Source organism: Myxocyprinus asiaticus, chromosome 37 (assembly GCF_019703515.2).
Source record: "Myxocyprinus asiaticus isolate MX2 ecotype Aquarium Trade chromosome 37, UBuf_Myxa_2, whole genome shotgun sequence".
NCBI classification, from domain to species: Eukaryota; Metazoa; Chordata; class Actinopteri; order Cypriniformes; family Catostomidae; genus Myxocyprinus; species Myxocyprinus asiaticus.
Window position 1 is genome coordinate 28,064,814 of NC_059380.1, and position 20,465 is coordinate 28,085,278.

At 36.5% G+C, this 20,465-nt stretch overlaps 1 protein-coding gene across 2 annotated transcripts in view; it reads right to left on the reverse strand.

The window, feature by feature from the left end:
* Positions 1-777: 777 nt before the first annotated feature.
* phactr3b (phosphatase and actin regulator 3b) overlaps positions 778-20,465 on the reverse strand; it is a 99,025-nt gene continuing 79,337 nt past the window's right edge. For both annotated transcript variants that reach the window (XM_051676579.1, XM_051676580.1), the window contains 5 exons: positions 9,523-9,578; positions 6,203-6,264; positions 4,857-4,997; positions 4,270-4,346; positions 778-3,826 (listed from right to left, as the gene is read on the reverse strand). In XM_051676579.1, the coding sequence (XP_051532539.1) occupies positions 3,811-3,826; positions 4,270-4,346; positions 4,857-4,997; positions 6,203-6,264; positions 9,523-9,578 (352 nt within the window). In that variant the 3' untranslated portion in view covers positions 778-3,810. The remainder of the gene's footprint in view (positions 3,827-4,269; positions 4,347-4,856; positions 4,998-6,202; positions 6,265-9,522; positions 9,579-20,465) is intronic.

Sequence of the window (20,465 nt, forward strand, 5' to 3'; positions counted from 1 at the left end):
CTTTCATGTTGTCATTATGGGGTATTGTTTGTAGAATTGAGGAAAATAATGAATTTAATCCATTTTGGAATAAGGATGTAACATAACAAAATGTGGAAAAAGTGAAGTGCTGTGAATACTTTCTGGATGCACTGTACATTAGAGTCTCTAATTTGAGAAATAGACACCTCACATGTCCTCAGCTGACAGCTTCATTGAATTCTACCTGCTCAACACCAGTTTCATGTACAACAGTAAAGAGAAGACTCAGGGGTGCAGGCCTTATGGGAAGAATTGCTAGAAAAAGCCACTTTTGAAACCGAAAAACTAAAAGAAAAGGTTAGAGTGGCAAAGAAACAGACATTGGACAGCAGATAATTGGAAAAGAGTGATATGGATCTTAACCCCATTGAGTTTTTGTGGGATCAGCTAGACTGTTAAGTGCGTGAGAAGTGCCCGACAAGACAACCACATCTATGGCAAGTGCTACAGGAAGTGTGGGGTGAAATGTCACCTGAGTATATGGACAAACTGACAGCTATAATGCCAAGGATCTTCAAAGCTGTCATTGCTGCACGTGGAGGATTTTTTGATGAGAACACTTTGAAGTATTTTAAGAAGTTCTGAACATTTTTTTGAAACTGTAATAGTAATTTTTCACGTTATTAATGTCCTGACTGTACATTGTGATCAGCTGAATGCCACTTTGGTGAATAAAAGTACCAATTTCTTTCCATAAGAGCAAAATCTGTACATTATTCCAAGCTTTTGGCCACCAGTGTATATATTTTTTTTATTATTAGAAGTTGTATATGGTAACAGTTAATACATTATGAACTAACAATTTAAAAAAATTAGATAAAAAAAAACTAACATTTGCAAAGATTAATAAATGTTGTAAAAATACATAGTTCCTTGTTAATTAATCATACTTAATGCATTCACTAATTAAAAAATGGAACCTTTCAATTTTAAGATGTCTTAATATGAAGTGCTAGTTGTTCTCAGTGCACGGCATGATTCACTATTGGAAATGATAATTCTAGGAGTCTTGATATTGCCATTGTGTAAAATTACACCTCCCACTTTGCAAAGGAAATAGCACTGAAAAGTGTTTGTGTGTCTGTGTGAATTGTCTCCAAAATAATCTTAATGGAGGTAACAGTGCCCGCCCACTTCTTCAGCGGTCTTAGTTCTGGAAGTAATTTCCCATTCATTTCTTCCATAGGGATGCCATAAAATCCTTTATAAAGTGTTCTAAGCCATGAACCAAACCAACCAGCTCAGAAAGCACTGACCTGCTTTCTGTTGGGCCGCCTACAACAGGTACTCTCATGCCATGACAGGGGGAAAAACAAAAACAAACTAGAACTTCTTAAAATGCAACTTTAATTGAATAAGGCCAAACATTTAATCTTTGATTATTCACAAATAAATTGAGCACTTGAGAAATAAATGTACAAATAAAGACTGTCATTGCTCCTCAGAGCTTGGTGAGATGTGCGTGAATGGAAATAATGTGTGTAACAGAGTTCAGTGGAAAGGAGGCGGCGAGAACCGGCTTAACAATATAAATAATATTTAATCAAACAAAAAGACACAAACATAAACACATACAGGGCAGCTGCCTGTAGTTCTCTTTCTCTAGAACTGCCGCCATCGGTCGCCTTTATCCCTCTTGGGCTTGATCAGCCTGATTAGGGGCTGGATGTGCAGCATCACGGCCCGGTCCCGCCCTCCGCCCTGCCACAATATGTTCTTGTGTTTTCTTCAAGGACGGTGAAACTACCCGACAGCTTATGTAAGACTTGACTCTATTGTACATATTTATTGTACATGCTACTGCAAAAAGACATGAAAGAAATCTAATCTAATTCCCTCCTGAGGACACGACTTCAACAGAAGAGACATCAGCTGTCAAAATAAGGGTTATCAGTAGGTTTGGTTCAATTAAAAGTTGCCAGTTAAAGTTTTTGGACCCTTTTGGACATTTCCAAGTCCTATTACTGTTATTGCATTAGATAACAAAATATCAAACTATGCGGCATTTGCAAACAAACGATGCTTTCCCTAACAAAAAATCTGAAGTTCTGACAAGCTTGCCGCAAATTTCCCACTCAATATTTTCACATGCAAATGAGCTTGCGATTCCCTGTAAATGTTTGCCAGAAGTTTGCAGCAAACCTTTGGCGACAATGAAGAGCTTGCCTCAAAGCTCATTTGATTGTGAAATAATGTGAGCCGAATTTGCTGCAAGTTTGTGGCAAGTTTGCCAGAACTCTCGAATTTTGTAAAGGTTTTCACCTTTCTGCTATTTTTTCACTTTTACCTTTAAGCTGTAACTTTTAAGGTAATTTTAGTAGCTGTATGAAGTCAGTTCCCCTCAAGTTCACACAGGTGTCCTAGCCAAGCAACCACAGGTGTCCTGTAGATCAGCAAATTTTAATATGCAACATGTTCCACGAACGTTTGATCAGAAAGTGTCCAAATAACTTTTCTCTTAATTTTGAACAGTTTATCTATTGTTTTATAAAGATTTTGCTTGAAAATTGAGTTTGTGCTATATTTCTTTAAAGAGCACCTATTATGGTTTTTAAACGTGCCTAATTTTGTTTTAAAGGTCTCATACAATAGATTTACATGCATCCAAGATCAAAAAACTCTTTAATTTGCTCATAATTTAAATTGCAGCATTACCTTTTTTTCCCAGTGTCAAAAACGACTCATTCAATGATCCATTCTAAAGGATACATTCTAAACTCCTCCTTTCAGAGAGCCTACTCTGCTCTGATTGGTCAGATGTCCCAGTCTGTTGTGATTGGTCTACCACTTAGTGTTGTGTTTGAGGGCGGGTCAAAGCTGTTCGCAAGCAGCCAATGAAAACCAGAGGTGGGTTTTTTGTTACCAAATTACTTGGGTTAGTACAGGAAGTAAGTCTGGAATTACTAACGACTCGTTTCAGGTGTTCAGAATCGGTTCTTTCTTTTGGGAGTCAATAACTCCATTTGTCTTGCACTTTTTTACATTCACAAACAGCTATATAACACACTACATGAAAGGTAATATTTGAAAAACCATAATAGGTGCTCTTTCAAAAAAATTATTGGTTTGATATTTTGTTATATAATGAAAAGACATTCATAGATTTTTAAGTGAGGCTTAAGTGTCCAAATACTTTGGGGCCACTGTATATATATGGTACCCAAAGAGGATCTATCATCCATCCATCCATTAATTCGTTCATTCAGAAAAGAAGACAGACATTGTTGTATCTTTAAAAAATCCAAAGCTTGTACTGTACAGACAATAAATAGTCCTTGCAAATGTAAGACATGATTTCTATTCCTCAGACTAACATCTATACAGCTGAAATGAAACTCAAGTTTTAGTAGGAGGAGCCCAGAAACGGTTTAGGATGTCACTACAGCACCAAACTGGTGTAGGAAAAAGGTTCAAATGAGTCACATGCTTGACCCCTCCCTCCCTGATTGGCATCAAAAGGCGACCATTCAAAAACAGTCTAATTAGAAAAAGTCACTTTTTTTATGTTTTTTTTTTGTTTTGTTTTGTTTTTTGTTATGTGTTCCACCATTCCTCAAGATTCCCTTGAAAAAGTATAAAGGTTCAATAATCTACAGACATGTAGCTTGACTGAGTGGAGTTTGGAGCTGCTTCAGGCTGAAGCGCCAGAGACATAGCCTCCAAGGGTCACTAGTGCCCAAATATCAGGCCCTCCATGGAGTTCCCATGGACTAGGGCACGGGACGAAGCCTCCTGAGGATTTTGACTTCACAGAGATACCATTAGCAATTCTTCACAGAAGAAACCTTGCTATGGTCGGTGGAACCTGCAGTGCAAAGGGAAAAGACACCTGTAAGTGTGGTGCGACCAGAAACCCAACTATCATCCATCAAATGTGTATTAATAGAAGAACAGTGTGTGAAAGGGACCTTGCTCAGCTATTAGTGCCTATTCTTGGCTGCAGAAATGAGGTCTAACGTACAACAAGCGTAAGCAAAATGTGAGCAAGCATTTGTTATACATGTCTGCAAGCACTAATGCGTGCTGATTCTACAAGTTCTGCAGTTTTAGAATGGGAAGGATGCAGCTATATTTAGAATGACCTCCGATATTGATCTATGGTCCTGCACCTTTAACGGTTATGCAAGAGGACATGCAAATGAGTTGCGACAGGTAATCTATCATATATGCTATTCTTTTTTAGTAGTGAATGGTTACATAAACACAATGCAATGTGTAGAAACAAATAAAAAAAGTAAACACACCGACCTTGTCAGGTGCTTGCTTGACGCATGAACCTCCATCTCATTGCTCTTGAACTCATTCAGCTCCTTGCGTATCGCTGCCTGCAAGACAGAAATATCAACAATGAGTCCCCAATGAGCAGGCACGCTGGTGCAACCAGTCGTATGGAGGAAAACGCAGTACAAAATGACATCAAATACAACAGGAGGTTGCTTTTCAGCTATAAAGAAGACATTTTAAACTCATTAATATTGAACACTTGAATACAGTCATACTGTGCCACATCTGTGGTGCATAATAACTTGATCTACAATATGTTGCTTTTTTTTTGTTGTTTTTATAAGTGTTGGTCATGATCAGAGTGTAGTACTCTGAGTACGCCCCCCCCCAAAAAAAATCTGGGCCTGGTCATTATTTATTTAACTGTCCAATTTAAATTTCTTTATTCTTGTATTATTTAATTACATGAAATAGAATGATAAGATAGTGTAAGATCAATACAACACAGAGCTTAATATTTGTTATATTAAATGTTTTACATTAGATCAGGGAAGTCAAACAAAGGGTGTACTGGCCTGTAGAGGGCACTTGTGCACTTTGAATGTACACACCTTATCTGACGCAGACAGTCTTGTCCAGGGCTTGTCTGCTCTCCTGTCGTAGTCCTGAGCTTTGGCCACTTCCACATAGTCGCTGAAGCGAATCAAGATTTTTCTGTCCCGCAACTCATCAACTGTCGGCCGCTGGTTAAGCTGGAAAGAGAGAGAGGTTTAGCCAACCAGTTGCAATTCATTGTGCTGGCAGCATCATCATGGAAACTGTTACTATAAAACAGATAACTGTTCTGAATCTAAATTCTGATTGGATGAGCCATGTTTGAAGCCATTGTAAAACATTGACCTTTCACTATCGTCAGTTTTACTCAATCCCCCATGTTCTTATTACTCAAAATATTCATGTAACCAAGGGAACTTAAATTAACTGAGTTGATTCAACTAAAAAAAAAAATAAATAAATAAATAAATAAAGAATCTTGTCAGCTTTACTTAATCCATTTGTGTTGAGACAACATTAATATTTTTGGCTTGGTTAACTGAAACTAGGCAGAGGATTTCTCGTTCCCAGGATGCTTTTGCATAGGACTCGACGGGGGAGTAAATGTTTAAATTAAGTGTTATTTTATCTGTCTTTGTGCAAGATGAATATAAAAGAGGATATTTGTTAGTGTTTTATGTTTTGTAATGTTTGTTGTAGTTTTGGGAGTTACCATCATGGTGAAAAGTAGAGCTTGAGCTCAGGTTGAGGACCAATACATATAGAGTATTTAACATTTTGCTTTATCCATTGAGCAATTGCTGTGCTAACCATAACATAGTGACCAACTTGCATTCAGTATTGCTTCTCACCAGCATGTATTTAGCATAATAAAAGTTACTGCAAGCATTTTATTAAGAGCTTCATCTGAGTTATTTTGGGATGCAATATTTGTACTTGATTTAGTTAGATTGCCTCAACTAGTTGACATTGCATGTTAATTTTATTTTAAGAAAACTCATTTTAAACATGTGGAACTATTGTCCAAAACTGAATCAAGTTCAGTCAAAGAGTTTTTTTATTTGTATTTTTTTAATGGTAATAATGCTTTTACACTTACTATGTTATCAGTTTTGAAAATGAATCATTGTCATATTCTTTTCACAGGCACATTTGTGAATTTATGGGCTTATGACATCCTGCTGCATGAATAAATTAAAACTGGTATTACTGGTCTCTGCTCAGAAGACAATATACTGTGGAAGTATACTGCTTGCTAAAGCAGACACATAAAAACAAATGTATGTCCATACAGCTCTGTCAGTGAGGTTCTGCCTGAGCTTTTATTTTGGTGGGATTTTAGCTCAAATATGTCTGATAGATAGGATCTAATGTTTGCAAACTACAGGCTGCATACACGTACCTTTCTGTTCAACCTCTGCTTGATTTCCCTCCTCTCCTCTTGCTCTGTCTGGTCATTCCTCTCTACAAATCCAAAGACAACAGAAATCACATATGAGAACAAATAATGTTCAGAAATATAGAATTATTATTGCAAATCTGTTTAATGCAGCAGAAATTACACATCACTTTTAATTGTTTTTGATTCTTTTTGATTATTGTTGATTAATGTAATCTTAAGGCTATTTTTTAAATTAATAATAAATTCACTGATGGCTACATCCACTGTCTGACTCAGGTCTCTTGAACATCTGTTTTAGCAGCCATCATGTTCTCAGCACCACCCCCCACCCCACCCCACCCCCAACATATAATGCATGAGCACCAGATTAGGGCCTTTCTTTAGTAGGTTTTGTCCTTAGACAGCACAGGATAACGTTTCCCCCTCATATTTTCTTTGTGTTTTTTTCTCGACCTCTGTCAAATATGTGTGATTCGGATAATCTGAATCTGTGCAGTGAAGGACTTAATTTGAAAAAATACAGGATGCACGTGTCTGGCATCTAGTATGATTAAACTACAATAAACCACTTCTAAAAATAAGTTTATTGACCTGTTGCCTCAGGACTCTCTACTTATTGCTTGTCCTTGTATTGACTAATATCTTCTCTCAAATCCCAAAGCTTTAGATGTGAATGTCATAAGTATGTGCTCACAGACAGGCAGGCGAGATGCCAGAGTCAGCAGACAGACTGCTGAGAGTCAGAGCACACAGGTGCCACGGCCCAAGATAGAGGCCTGAATGAAGGCCTCAGCTAAATAAACATTCCCCATCACAAGTGTGTTGAGGATCATGCTGCATGACTCATGGGTAATTGACTGAGGAGCTGTCCAGCTAAAAATACACTTGTTGGAATTAAGCAATGTGATTTTTCATTTTGAGGTATTTTGTTAAAATGTATACGTACTTGAATTCAATTTAAATTTCAATGTTCAAGAAAAGCCTAAAGCATGCAATAGATACTGTTTTGTCCTTTTAGATAATTAATTGTTTCAATTAAGTCAAATTCCTTTTTCAAATGTAATGTAATTATAAGTATTATAAATTAAACTCAGTTTCATCTGGATTATGATCATGTGGTCCTGTGTAATTGAATTTATCCCATCCTGTCTCGCCCTGAGAATCAGTAATCAGTGATATTATTGTGTCAACCTGCTTTGGACAGATTGCACCTATAATCTCTGCGCTCAAATTACAGTCATGCCTCTCTAAAATATATTATATTACCCTATATAATTGTTTTGAAAATTAGTGTTAATCGATTGATTAAATGTATGTATTTGACATTAAAGGATGGCGTCTTAAAAAAGCACTATAAATGGAATAAAATGGCCCTGAAAAATTAATTTCCACCCCTGATACTAACAAAATGTATTTAGGGATTTGATTAACTAGTATCTTTCATCTAAGTAGCATGTTTCGAAATCTTGTATTATTATTGGACACTCTTATGACCTCTTATTAATTAGGCATTGGCATATTTGTACTTTAAAAAAGATACTGTCACACTGCATGACTATTTACAACTGTAAGTGAACCACATAAAAGCTAAAATGTGATTAAAAATGGCAAAATGGTGTCCAGTTACAGCACCTAAAATGCACTCCATTGTACATAGAATTTTAACCTAAAATCTTGATGTTGAAAAGTTCATTTCATCCATTTGCGGGCAGCTCCACAAAATAATTACAAATAAAATGTGACCTTAATAGACAACATTAAATAATGGGCAAATTAACTAAATAGATAATATAGATACATTATAGAAATAAAGAGAAAAGGTTTAAGCAAATGCACAGGGGTTTACAAACTGGGGTCCGGAGACCCCCAGGGGGCTGCAAAGTGGTTCTAGGTGGTCCGTGGGAAAAAATAAATAAATAAAGAGTAAAAATGCAGAAATAAATTTTGACGTATGAATTTAACATGAAAGAATTTTACTGTTTCATTCTGTTTCTTAAAGACTGTCTGGAAATGATGAGATTCATCAAGATTATTTTATTCTATTGACAGCCTAGTTTTCATGTGTTTAGATACGTTTGTGTCAATACAAAATCCAGTAAACAGAAAAAGAGCTAAATCAAGATTTGGTGTGAACACTTTTGCCTTCAAAACGGCACCAATTCTCCTACTTACACCTGGACACAGTTTTTCTTGGTTGTTGGCAGATTCTTGGAGAATTCACCACAGTTCTTTTATTTATTTAGACTGTCTCAATTACTTCTGTGTATTCATGTAATCCCAGACTGACCCGATGTTCAGTGGGGGGCTCTGTGAGGGTCATGCCATCTGTTGCAGGGCTCCCTGTTCTTCTATTCTATTCTATTCGCAAAATAATGTTTGGGAGTATAAAATGTATAATATATTTCCTATTGACACACTGTAGCAGATATAAATAACCATCTTAAGTCAAATGTTTTTGTGAAACATCTTATGTGCCTAAGACTTTTGCACAGTACTATATGTATATATATATATATATATATATATATATATATATATATATATATATATATATATATATATATATATATCAAGAACATTTTGCTTTCTCATTGGAAGTTTTAAGGCTATATTCTTTGTAAAGCTCCTTTGGGACAACATTTTTTTGTGAAAGCGCTATATAAATACATTTGAATTTAACTGAACATGAAAATAAGATAAGAAAAACATACACTGTATCACTTAGAGATAATATTTTAATCTTATCTTTTGGCTTTAGTACAATGACAATATAAAAGCCAATGATTTAATTTTGCATAACATGTTTTCTTTATAAATATCATACTATTATTCTCACACAGTAAAATTGGGTCTTTATAAATTAAAATACAAAGCTGCTTTTACATTTTAGGAGGGGGTTCCTCACAAGGATATCATCATATTTAGGGTCCTTGGCATTGAAAAGTAAAAAAAAAAAAACCTGTTGTAACATAAAATGTTAAATTCCAGCCTAAAGACTTTTTCTTTCCTTGGCATGTTCTAAGGAAATGGTGACTATACACTATCCATTATCTATAAATGTCCAATCCATGTTTTTTTTTTTTTTTTTTTTTTTTTTGTGTGTGTGTGTGTGTGTGTGTGTAACTATCCATTTGCAGGCATCTCCACCATAACTGATCAAGCACATTACTACAAGTACTTTATATGTAGAAAAAAGCCCCCAAGAATGATTTTTTTTTTTTTTTTTTTTTGTGTGTGTGTGTGTGTTTGGAAGCAGATCTTTTAAGCATCCGAGATGTTCTCCAGTCTCAATCACTCAATCTGACAGATGTCATACTCACGCTTGAGGATGTTTCGGCTCTCCAACTCCTCGACTGCTGGTCTCTGACTCAGTCTCCTGCGAAAAAACACCAATATCACATTCTGGACCATTTTCAGGCAATCTCCAAGTCTCTGTGACAGTCTGTGATCAGTAGCGTGTTCGCGTCAGTGTTAGAGGGAATCCCCGCGATCCGCGCATGTTACAGGCAAATCCTGCAATCCATCCCGCGTCTAAACATCGCCAAGGACCATCAAATCTAAAGCAATTCCACATCGGGGAAATAAAGGCTATTTATTACTATCTGTGCTTGAAATTCCCTGATTTAACAGATTGAAGCGCGCGGCACTTGTTCATCGGAGCGCGATTATTATGCGACTGCCTCATCGGCGAAGAAAAGAGGAGAAAGCGTCCGTTGCTATTAAAAAGTGATAGGAAAGAGTCAAAAAGATGAAAAAGAGGTCCTGAGTTCTCTGAAGTCTCAGACTGGTGTGATACTAGACAGATCCTTCACGCATCATTTATAAAGTGGGCGGCGCGTGCGGAAGAGATTCCCACGCACAATAATCCTGCAGCAGTCAGGGAAAATACAAGCTCTCTCCACAACCACACCTAGCAGAGATGTTTTCATATAAAAACGAATTACTTTAACATTGATTTAGCAGAATGTTTTTCTTTTTCTATCATCTCTCTATCTCTCTATCTATCTATCTATCTATCTATCTATCTATCTGTCTGTCTGTCTGTCTGTCTGTCTGTGTATCTATCTATCTATCTGTCTGTCTGTCTCTGTCTGTCTGTCTGTGTATCTATCTATCTATCTATCTATCTATCTATCTATCTGTCTGTCTGTCTGTCTGTCAATCTATCTATCTGTCTGTCTGTCTGTCTGTCTGTATTTCTGCATGTCAACCCCACCTAACAAGCAGTCACTGTCTCTTAAATAAGCACACAATACTAAACATCTAATTATAGATTCACATCACTTCTTCACTGATAAACTCACATCATATTGTCAAACATCAGAGTAATGAACATTGTGTGTTCACCCACTTTAATTGTCAAGGAACAACAGAGCATAACACATGATTCATAAGAACAGCAGGCAGAGACAACAATGACTTCACTTTCACAAGCTGCTGCTGTAAAAATACAGCTCTAAATAAGACAAGGATATTTTTAAATCCTGCCGGATTGGCTCAGGTCCTGGAAATATTAGGTGAGGGGAGGGACACCTGGGATCATAATCCAAATTAAGATGAGCCATCCGGGGTGGAAGCTTAGCTGTGATACCATATTCACAGATGCTTTTAAATGCACTAAGTGTGGAAACAGGATAATAGAAATAAATAAGAGTGAATTCCATAGGTTTACTGGGCCAGATGGACCTGTGGGACATCAATGTTTGAAACATAGCTTCCTCTTGAACTACATATAGTGTGAACATCAAAGTGTTCAACAAAGTGAACACTTCTAATAGGAAACTTACAATAAGGCAGGATGTGAAAAAAGACTATTTCTAGACACTTAAAACCTGCCATACACCTAAAACCCATTGAAACCCAGCATCTATTTCTGAAATACTGTATATATAATATGGGCTGCATGTCCATTGGTGCGTCTTTCACTGTAAAAAACAGCAATTACCTAAAAATGTCCTCCATATGGCAACACCTAAATTAACTAGTTTTTAAAAAAAATATTAATGACTGGACTACATTAGGTTACACCAACAAAAGTACACAAAAAAATTTAACTTTCCCTATCATCAGTTTTACTCAATCCTCCCATGTTCATATTACTAAAAAAAAAAAAAATCATATAACCAAGGGAACTTAACTTAATTGAGTTGAATTAACAAAAAAGTGTCCTATCAGCTTTACTTAATCCATTTGTGTTGAGACAACATGAATATTTTTTTGTTTCATTAACTAAAACTGGCAGAGGATTTCTAGTTTCCAGCACGCTTTGCATGGGACTCGACAGGGGGAGTAAATGTTACAATTATTTTATGTGTCTTTGTGCAAGATGAATATAAATGGGGAGACTTGTTAGTGTTTAATGTTTTGTTATGTTGAGATTTAGAAGAATTGTTTCTTTTATTTTTTATTTTGGGGGGTTACCTTCATGGTGAAGAGTGGAGCTTGAGACCAAATATAGTTTGAGTATTTTACATTTTGCTTTATCCATTGAGCAATTGCTGTGCTAACCATAGCATAGTGACCAAGTTGCACTCAGTAGTGCTTCCTACCAGCATGTATTTAGTATCCTAATATTTCCTGTTACTAGCTCTAGCATTAATTAAGATTTTCATATGAGTTATTTTGACGTGTTAAATTTTGTTGGGTTTACTTGATTCAGTTAGGTTTCCTGTACTTGAAGTATGCAAGTTGAAATTACATGGTAATTTTAGTTTAAGAAAACTCATTTTAAACATGTTAAATCATTGTCCATGATTTAATAAAATTTAGCCAAAGGTTTTTTTTTTTTAGGTTAATTTGAATGTTTTCTATTGGTTGTACAGACAGGCAGACCCACCACAAACTCATGCCACTGATTACGCCAACCCCATATTAATAAAATATAATTTTTTCTTCTTCTGTGAATCACAAAAGGAGACGTTAAGCAGAATGTAAGCCCCATAGTCACCATTCACTTTCATTGTATCCTTTTTCCCTACAATAAAAGTGACTGGGGACTGCAGCTGTCAGTCACCATCATTCTGTCCAACATCTCCATAAGTATTCCAAAAAAAAAAAAAAAAAAAAAAAATAGATATGGAAAAACATGAGGGTGAGAAAATTATGAAATAATGACATTTTTAGTTGAACCAACTCTTTAAGAGAACAACTGCAGAGATCCACTTTTTACATTGCAGGTGTCTCAACCCACCCAAGCGGGATTCGAACCGGCGATCTTCGGCATGGGAGGCGGACACACCAGCAAGGAGGCAAGAAAAGCCATGGCCTCAAGCCTTGGTCGCTAGTGCATTTCTTAAGGCCAGGAGAGGGAGGTTTACTCTCTGCACAGCTATCATGTACCAGCTGGCTACAGTTGCACAGGCACAATTCTGAGAAATATATTTTTAAACACAATACAACATCTCAAAAGATGTTTTGTTCCTTTGAGTGGAGAAAACCACATTATGCTTCCTTTTCAGAGATAAAGCTTCTGATCCTTGGCTACCAAAAACCCCTGAGGTATTGCTCTTTCCTGATTATTATTAACTTCTTCAACTTATGAGGATTTCATTCACAGAGCGACCCTCCGATGTGTCAAAGCGATAAGCCAGTTAAAAGAACAGACCCTGATGGGAGTGTCAGTGAGGGGTTGCGAGTCAGCCTGGATTTCATGGCCTGCCAGTGCCCACTGAGGTATGCCTTCATGCCCTGCTTACATCCGGCTGACCCAGCAGAGGGGCCAACGATATGAGGGAAGTTTCAGACAGTCGCTGGCTGCATGGGTGGCCATTGTAGTTTTGATTGACAGCCAAGTGTGTCCGGGACACCCCGAGGGAAAGGGATGCCAAGGATCATTATAAAATTTGCATCCATGCTAAGGAATAGTTTGAGCGTTTATGTAACTTCCTTACTAGGGTGTTTCTTTGGGTGCCATTTTGATTCTAGACTGTGTGCCAAAAACTGGGAGAACAAGACAAGAAAAAACTGAATTCTTTATCTTGGTTCTTCATTTCTTTGTTTGGAATGTGTAATATTACACATGTGCCATTTATACAATGAAGAACATATCTATGCTAGAACAAATGGCAAATAAACATTTTAATCTAGTGTATAAAACTATTAGACGTTGTCTTTTTTTACTTGTTTATTATTCTTGGGATAGGTGATATATTAAATATTCAAGATATATTTTCACAATGATTTTTCTGTTAATATCAAATTTAGCAACATTGTGAACATTGCAATGATTGTCAGCAGACAGAAAATGGTTGAAAATGGCAAAAAGGCGTTACAAGTGATAAGTTTGATTCATTTCTATAAATCAGTTCAAACTGTCTATATTTCAATTAATCAATTCTTGATTCAAAGCTCTGATTCTACTATTCATTATCGTCATCACTCAAAAATGTTCACAGACAAACATACCTGCATTGAATTACACGCTTTAAAATGTTTTATTAAACCATGTGCGAAGGTAAATATTGCTGTTTATTACTATGTTGTGATATTCAATTAAAATTATTAAGTAATATTCTTCCTTGTCTTTATGTATAGTGAAAAACAGTGTGGGAAAACATGCCTTGATCATTTTAAACTTTTTATTTTATTTATTTATTTATTTATTTATTTATTTTTTGCTGTGTTCTCTTGCATTAATCATTTTGAATCTAATTACAAACAATGGCCAAAATGATGGTTGATATATAAATGTACTTATTAAGGGCTATATATAGTATGTTCTCCCATATACACATCACTGTTACTACTCAAAATAATGTTTCTAAAGTGCAATTTAATAAATAAATAAATAAATAAAGGCTCAGACACAAAAGCAATCATATTCTGGGCTCGCTTTCAATAATTCATCAAATCTCCTGGCTGACCCCAGGTCTGCTCTTTAGAATAGAAGCAACATGTGAGACAAAGAGACAGTGGCCCCAGTCTGTCCCTGTATAACCCACAGAGAGAACAACATGAGGTCTGATCTTCAAACACCTACAGATCTATAGTCACTCGAAAATGTGATACTGGGTGAGATGGCACCCGCTGCTGTCCTCTTCAGATGTACTTCAGAAGCACATGACAGTTGTGAAGCACAACAGACTCGATTAATTTCAAGATGGATTTATTGACACAAATATCCCAATTTTAAGAAAACATGCTTGGCTTACTTTAAATGCAATATAAATACAAAGCAAAATCATTTTATCGTCATTCTCCAAGAATACATTTAATCGAATCAAGATACTAATTGCTTCAAACATTACATTTTTGACCTATTCAGCTCTTTCCTTAAATAGATTGTATCCTCATGTGGCCAGAACTGGGAATGAACACAAATCGATTTGCTGTTGGTTGAAACAATGTCTGCCATGGAATGAACTGCCTATTTGTGGCCCACATAGCAAATCAGCCCTTTCCAAATATCGATTTTCCAATAGAGGGATTTCACTGGTAGCAGCATGTTGGGTGAGTGCTTTATTACTTAAACATCTGTTCTACTGTTAAAAATAAATTGTATTCATTGCACTATTTTGCTTGTTATTTTGTCGAAATTTATCAAATTTTCTTCCTGTTTTCCTGATATGATAGGTGAGGGTGAGAAACAGATGAATATTTAAGTCCTTTTTTACTATAAATTCTCCTCCCTGTCCAGTAGGAAGTGATGTGCATGAATAAGGCGAATCGCCAAAAACAAAAGCAGAAAAATGTGAAAGTGAAAGTAAAAGTGGAGATTTATAGTTTTGTAGTAATTTTGATTTCATGTTGTTTTCAAGGGTTAAAAAAAAGGGGAAAAGATCTAGAAGGGATGTGATTTTGCAGGCTAATTCTGAAGTACGTAACTCTGATGCAGTGGTATGTAGGCTGTATTGACATGATGGGGCCCACTGTTTAATTCTCTGTGCATGGTATTGTAGCTCTGATTATTTAATTATCAAGTGTATTCAAATGTAAATAGTGCTTCATCTGTAGGCTGTCAGCTTTGATGTCAGCATGTAATTTTAGTATCTGAACTTTTTTGGAGGTTTAAAGACGATGTAATACCCGGCGATAACGTCATGTACATGCCTTATGATTTCTAATAGCTATTAAGTAACCATGGATCCCAAGCATTGGGCCATTGCCTGGTTGTGGAGCTGAGCTTAATTTAGCAGAGATAATACAGGCCGGGAACACATAGTCAATATTACTGCTCTAGTGCTGGGGTAACTGGTTCAAACTGGCATACTCAGGAAAGAGCCTGTATGCCCAATAAAACAAAGCCCAACTAAACCTATAATCAATATCAGAATCCAGCAGTAGGGGAGACCAGAGTTGGCTGGATACAGAGGTTGGTTGAACTGGGTGATGTCTCCAAATTATGATGTCTGAATGTTTGCCTTTCACCCCTCCAGCTAAAAAAATTATAAACTTAATTTGGAGAAATATATGTAAAATATATGAATTCTAGATATAACAGAGATGAGAACTAATTATATTTTGATATAAAAATTTGAAAGCCTGTGATCAATTATGATGCCTGTACATCCAGAAAAGTGTGTGAGTGGAATTGGTTAGTATTTGTATGTTTCTGTGAAATGCTTTAACATTATATACATCTCTAATTAAATGTCTATAAATAAATTTCTTATTGGAGAAATTAAATGCTGATAAAATAAAATGTCTTATAAGGTAGGACCGAAAGCACACACACTTCGTTTGAATTGTGTTCCTACTGAACATTCGGTTTGGGCAAACTTGGGCAAAACTAATAAAAGGTCAGTCGGGCACATCAGGGACAGTGTGTTGGCCACTATGTAACAGTACGGTTGTTTGTGTGGCTCGCTTTGTAGGTTGCAGTATAAAGAGAGCTCCTGAGGAGTATCGATTAATATTTCAGCAGCTGAAAAAGAGAGACTCTCCTACAGTGGCACTAGAAATAAAAACACAGCTCCCCATTATTGACTGGCCACTGTTGCCTAGCAACTCCAACTGCCATTGAATGCACTGGAGACGGTAATGAGCCCACCATGCATTGAACTGAAGTGTGAGTCGTGCTGATGCTGGCTATAAACTGATGCTTCTTAAAATAGCAGCTGACTGAAAACCCACATTGGGTTCTTGGGGGTTTCTTGCAATTACAATAAACAGAAACTATTTTAGGGTATATTTTCCCTTGCATTGTAAACCCTGTACATCATGGCACCCATGTTATAGGTGTCAATTTATAGTAATTTCTTTTTTTCTTTAGAAGACATTTACTCATAGCAGTATTGAGGGATTCCCAGGCATTCCTAAAACACTCCAAAAGAAATTGCTGTTAACTAAAGTACACACATTTTGTCAGCATTACATTACAAATCTGTTGTCTACATTACTTTAAACATCACTATTGCAATATGTTTTAAAATGAGTACCTGGTTGTGGTACATGTGGCATATACTGTATATGTATGTGTGTGTCTATGTGTGTTTGTATATATGTACTGTGTGTGTGTGTGTGTGTGTGTGCGTGTGTGTGTGTGTGTGTGTGTGTGCGTGTGTGTATTATCTTTATTATTTTAGTTAATCAATTGAAACATTAAGAGAGCCTGAAATGATAGAAATGCATAACATAGTTTGAAGCATTTGGACATAGTAAATTAAACCCAACACCCAAAAGACACTGAGCTGTCATCACACAGCAAGACAAATGCATAAAAAAACTGAATGACCCACTGACATGAAATTGTCTCCTCCAGAGGCATAGAAACTATTTGAAAACAATTTGTTGCTACAGTACGTCCATGATTTAATAGTGATTTTATCATTTTTAGTATTAAACTAGACATTTATATAAAAAAGAAAACAATATTTTTGAATGTTTAAGGTAATTAGTATACAATTAATTACATTTAATTTCAATAATTCATTTTATTTTTGATAACTCATAATAATTTTACAAGTGCAACAGTGAAGTTTAAATTCAGTCAACAGATTTAATATAAAAATATAATTAAAGAAAACACATTCCTAAAACTGTAATCAAACCCTAATTTTACAAATATATTTTACAAATATTTTTGATAAAACAATATATAGACATTAACTGATCTTAGGCTAATTAAAAAGTTATTTTTAGTTAAAGAAAATAAAGGCTATCCTATTGTTCCAGGTATATGTACAGTCAGCAAAAAATAAACACAGACAGGGTGATCAGGACCCTGACACGAATATTTACCAAAAATCAAAACAGTACATAAATAGACATGAAATAATGATTTAAGTTGGAAAAATATGTGAGAAGAAATATACTGTGAAGTGATATAAGACACATAAACCTTGCACAGCTATGTAGGAAATCTGTTACTACATTCAATTATACAGTGGTCAGCATTCATTTTACAAAAATATTTAAAAGTAGATTTACCAGTCTGAAATATTTCAGAGAGCCAATTAGTAAGTAACAGTCCAATACCATTTATGAAGACCAGCAATGCTATATATTGAAGGATTTACACTGTAAAAATTGGAAACCTGCAACTGTTACCTTAAAGGAATAGTTAACCAAAAATGAGAATTCTCTCATGATTCACTCACCTTCCTGGCATCTCAGGTGTGTATTACTTTCTTTCTTCTGCAGAACAAAAATGAAGAGTTTTAGAAGAATATTTCAGCTCTGTAGGTCCTCACAATGCAAGTGAATGGGTGCCAACATTTTGAAGCTCAAAAATCCACATAAAGGGAGCATAAAAGTAATCCATATGTCTCCAGTGGTTAAAACCATGTGTTCAGACATGATATGATAGGTGTGGGTACAGATAAATGTTTAAGTAATTTTTTGTCATAAACTCTCCTCCCTGCCCAGTAGGGGGCAAAATGCATGAAGAATGTGAATCACTAAAAACAGAAGGAGAACATGAAAGTGAAGGAAAAATTACTTAAATAATGATCTGTTTCTCACCCACACCTACCATATCATTTCAGAAGATATGGAGTTAACCACCAGAGTCGTCTGGAGTACTTTAATGTTTCCTTTATGTGGATTTTGGAGCTTCAAAATTTTGGTACCCATTCAATTGCATTGTATGGACCTACAGAGCTGAAATATTCTTCTAAAAATCTTCGTTTGTATTCAGCAGATGAAAGAAAGTCATACAAATCTGGAATGGCAATAGGATGAGTAAATGATGAGAGAATTTTCATTTTTGGGTGAACTAACACTTTAAGGAGCTATTTCTACCAGATCTAACACACAATTTTATTAGAGAAATCTACTGTATTCAGGTTGATTCACTGATACAACCAGTTAATTTAGATGTTACCACATGACACTCATTTTTTAGGTTGTTTTTGAATCACAGGTCATTTCAACATTCTGTGCTCATTTGAAACAGATATTAAATCTACCATAAGGAGCGCTGACAATCAAACCTGGAGACTTAAATCTAATGGAAATCTGAAACTGGCTGTGGTTTTTAAGGAGCATCTGTGAGTGGGCGCCTTGTTATTTTAGCACTAAAGCATTGCCATAAAACGAACACTAAACAGCAAGCTGTCCTCATCTCCCTGCCATTCCCCTCCATAACGGTCAGAACGCTTAGCATTTGGGGGGGGGGTGAGTTGTGCGAGCATGATCATGCATAATTCATTAGCCCGACGGTCTATATTTAGCTACAGCTCGAGTCCAGAGGGGGGCGGGGCATCTATGTTTGAGAGGGGCTATTGATAGTAGGGTCATCGCAGAAGGGGCTCAAGGATCTGCTAGCGAGACGAGTAACAGGCACAACATCAACGCATTGCAGCAAACCAAGGTCGCTGAGGAGCAGTGGGTCAATATGACTGGACTGGAGTGAAAAATCTCAGCATGGTTGGCTGTGGGGAGACAGGATGCAAACTCTTCCCCCTTGGAGGTAGCAACAGTGACATAGTGAATTGATCAGGACTACTGCTGCAGTTTTCAGCACGACTAACAATGCAGCAGACTAAAAATAGCAACAGAGAAGGTTTCCCCTTCTCCTGGGCAGCCCACTGCTTTACACTTGGTGCAGTCTGGCACAATTAAAATGCTGATGTGCAGAAAACAACATTACACAAGAACACATAAAAAGATAAGTTATACAATAGACAGAGGGAGAACATCATTATCACCGACTTACAATTATCAGACTCAGGTTTATTTCCAAACCAGGCTCCGGCAAAATCTGTTACATAATATCACCACAATACAACATAACAGAGCGCTCCTAGTGTAAACAATCATAAACCCTGGTTCTGTTCCAAAATCCAGAGAGCTGCCTATGTATTTATGATGATGGGGGTGTGGCCGAGCGACGTCTGTGGAGATCGAGGCAGAGACAGTGAGTATGGTAAGGATTGACACCTGTGGGAAATCACCTCTAACAGCTGTTTTGTGTTTGCAGTGAGAGCGTAGAGGAATCTTAAAGGGCAATCCAGACCTCCGGAGGGGAGAGTGTGTTGCTCGCAGCAGTGTGTTCATGTGTTTGGTCATTGTGTTGAAGCTGGAAAGCATTTTGAAGTTTGTGTGGGAAATAAAAAACACACGATGAATTGCTACCCATCTCCCGCTTCCTCCTTGAGAGAGTTGAAAGAACCTTGTCACAGTACTGTAGACAACATTCCCAATGATTACACACTTTCACCATCTGTGGTTTTTTTGGGGGGGTTTTTTGTACAAACCGATAGTCTCGCCCCAAACTCAAGCCTTTGGTTAAGCCAATATTGGGGTGTCAGGCTGGTCGGGATGCTCAAACAAACAGCAATCTTTTTCAGGGGAATCAGCCTACAGATAGCTTACTTGTAGTTTACTCTGCACATTAAGCTGGGATAGGAGAATGTATTTTAACACTGGAAAAATGGCATCAACTTTAATGATGCAAAATTGTTATGGTCCAACACTGCGAAATGTACTAAATTTCACAGCCTGATCTTGTGAACATTACGTGACCATGGCAACATTTTTGCAAAACAAAACTGCATGCTTCATTACACATTTCACTGCAGTTTCCCATTGAAATGTCCAGCAGGGGGTGCCAAAAGAGAGTGAAATGGTGTCATAATCATCATTTTTTTTTTAAGGTGAATATTTAATGAGCAAAACGTATCCTCCCCAACCTAAAACTTTAACCTAAAACTGACCAATAGCACCCTAAAAGATAAATGAGTGGTAAACAAAACAGACATCCTTACCCTAAACCAACACCTAAACCTAACCGATAGTGTGGTAAAAGCAAATGCGACATGAAAAGCAAATTTTTCTTGTCACTTCCATACACAGATTAAGCAATTAGGAAACTGTAATTTAG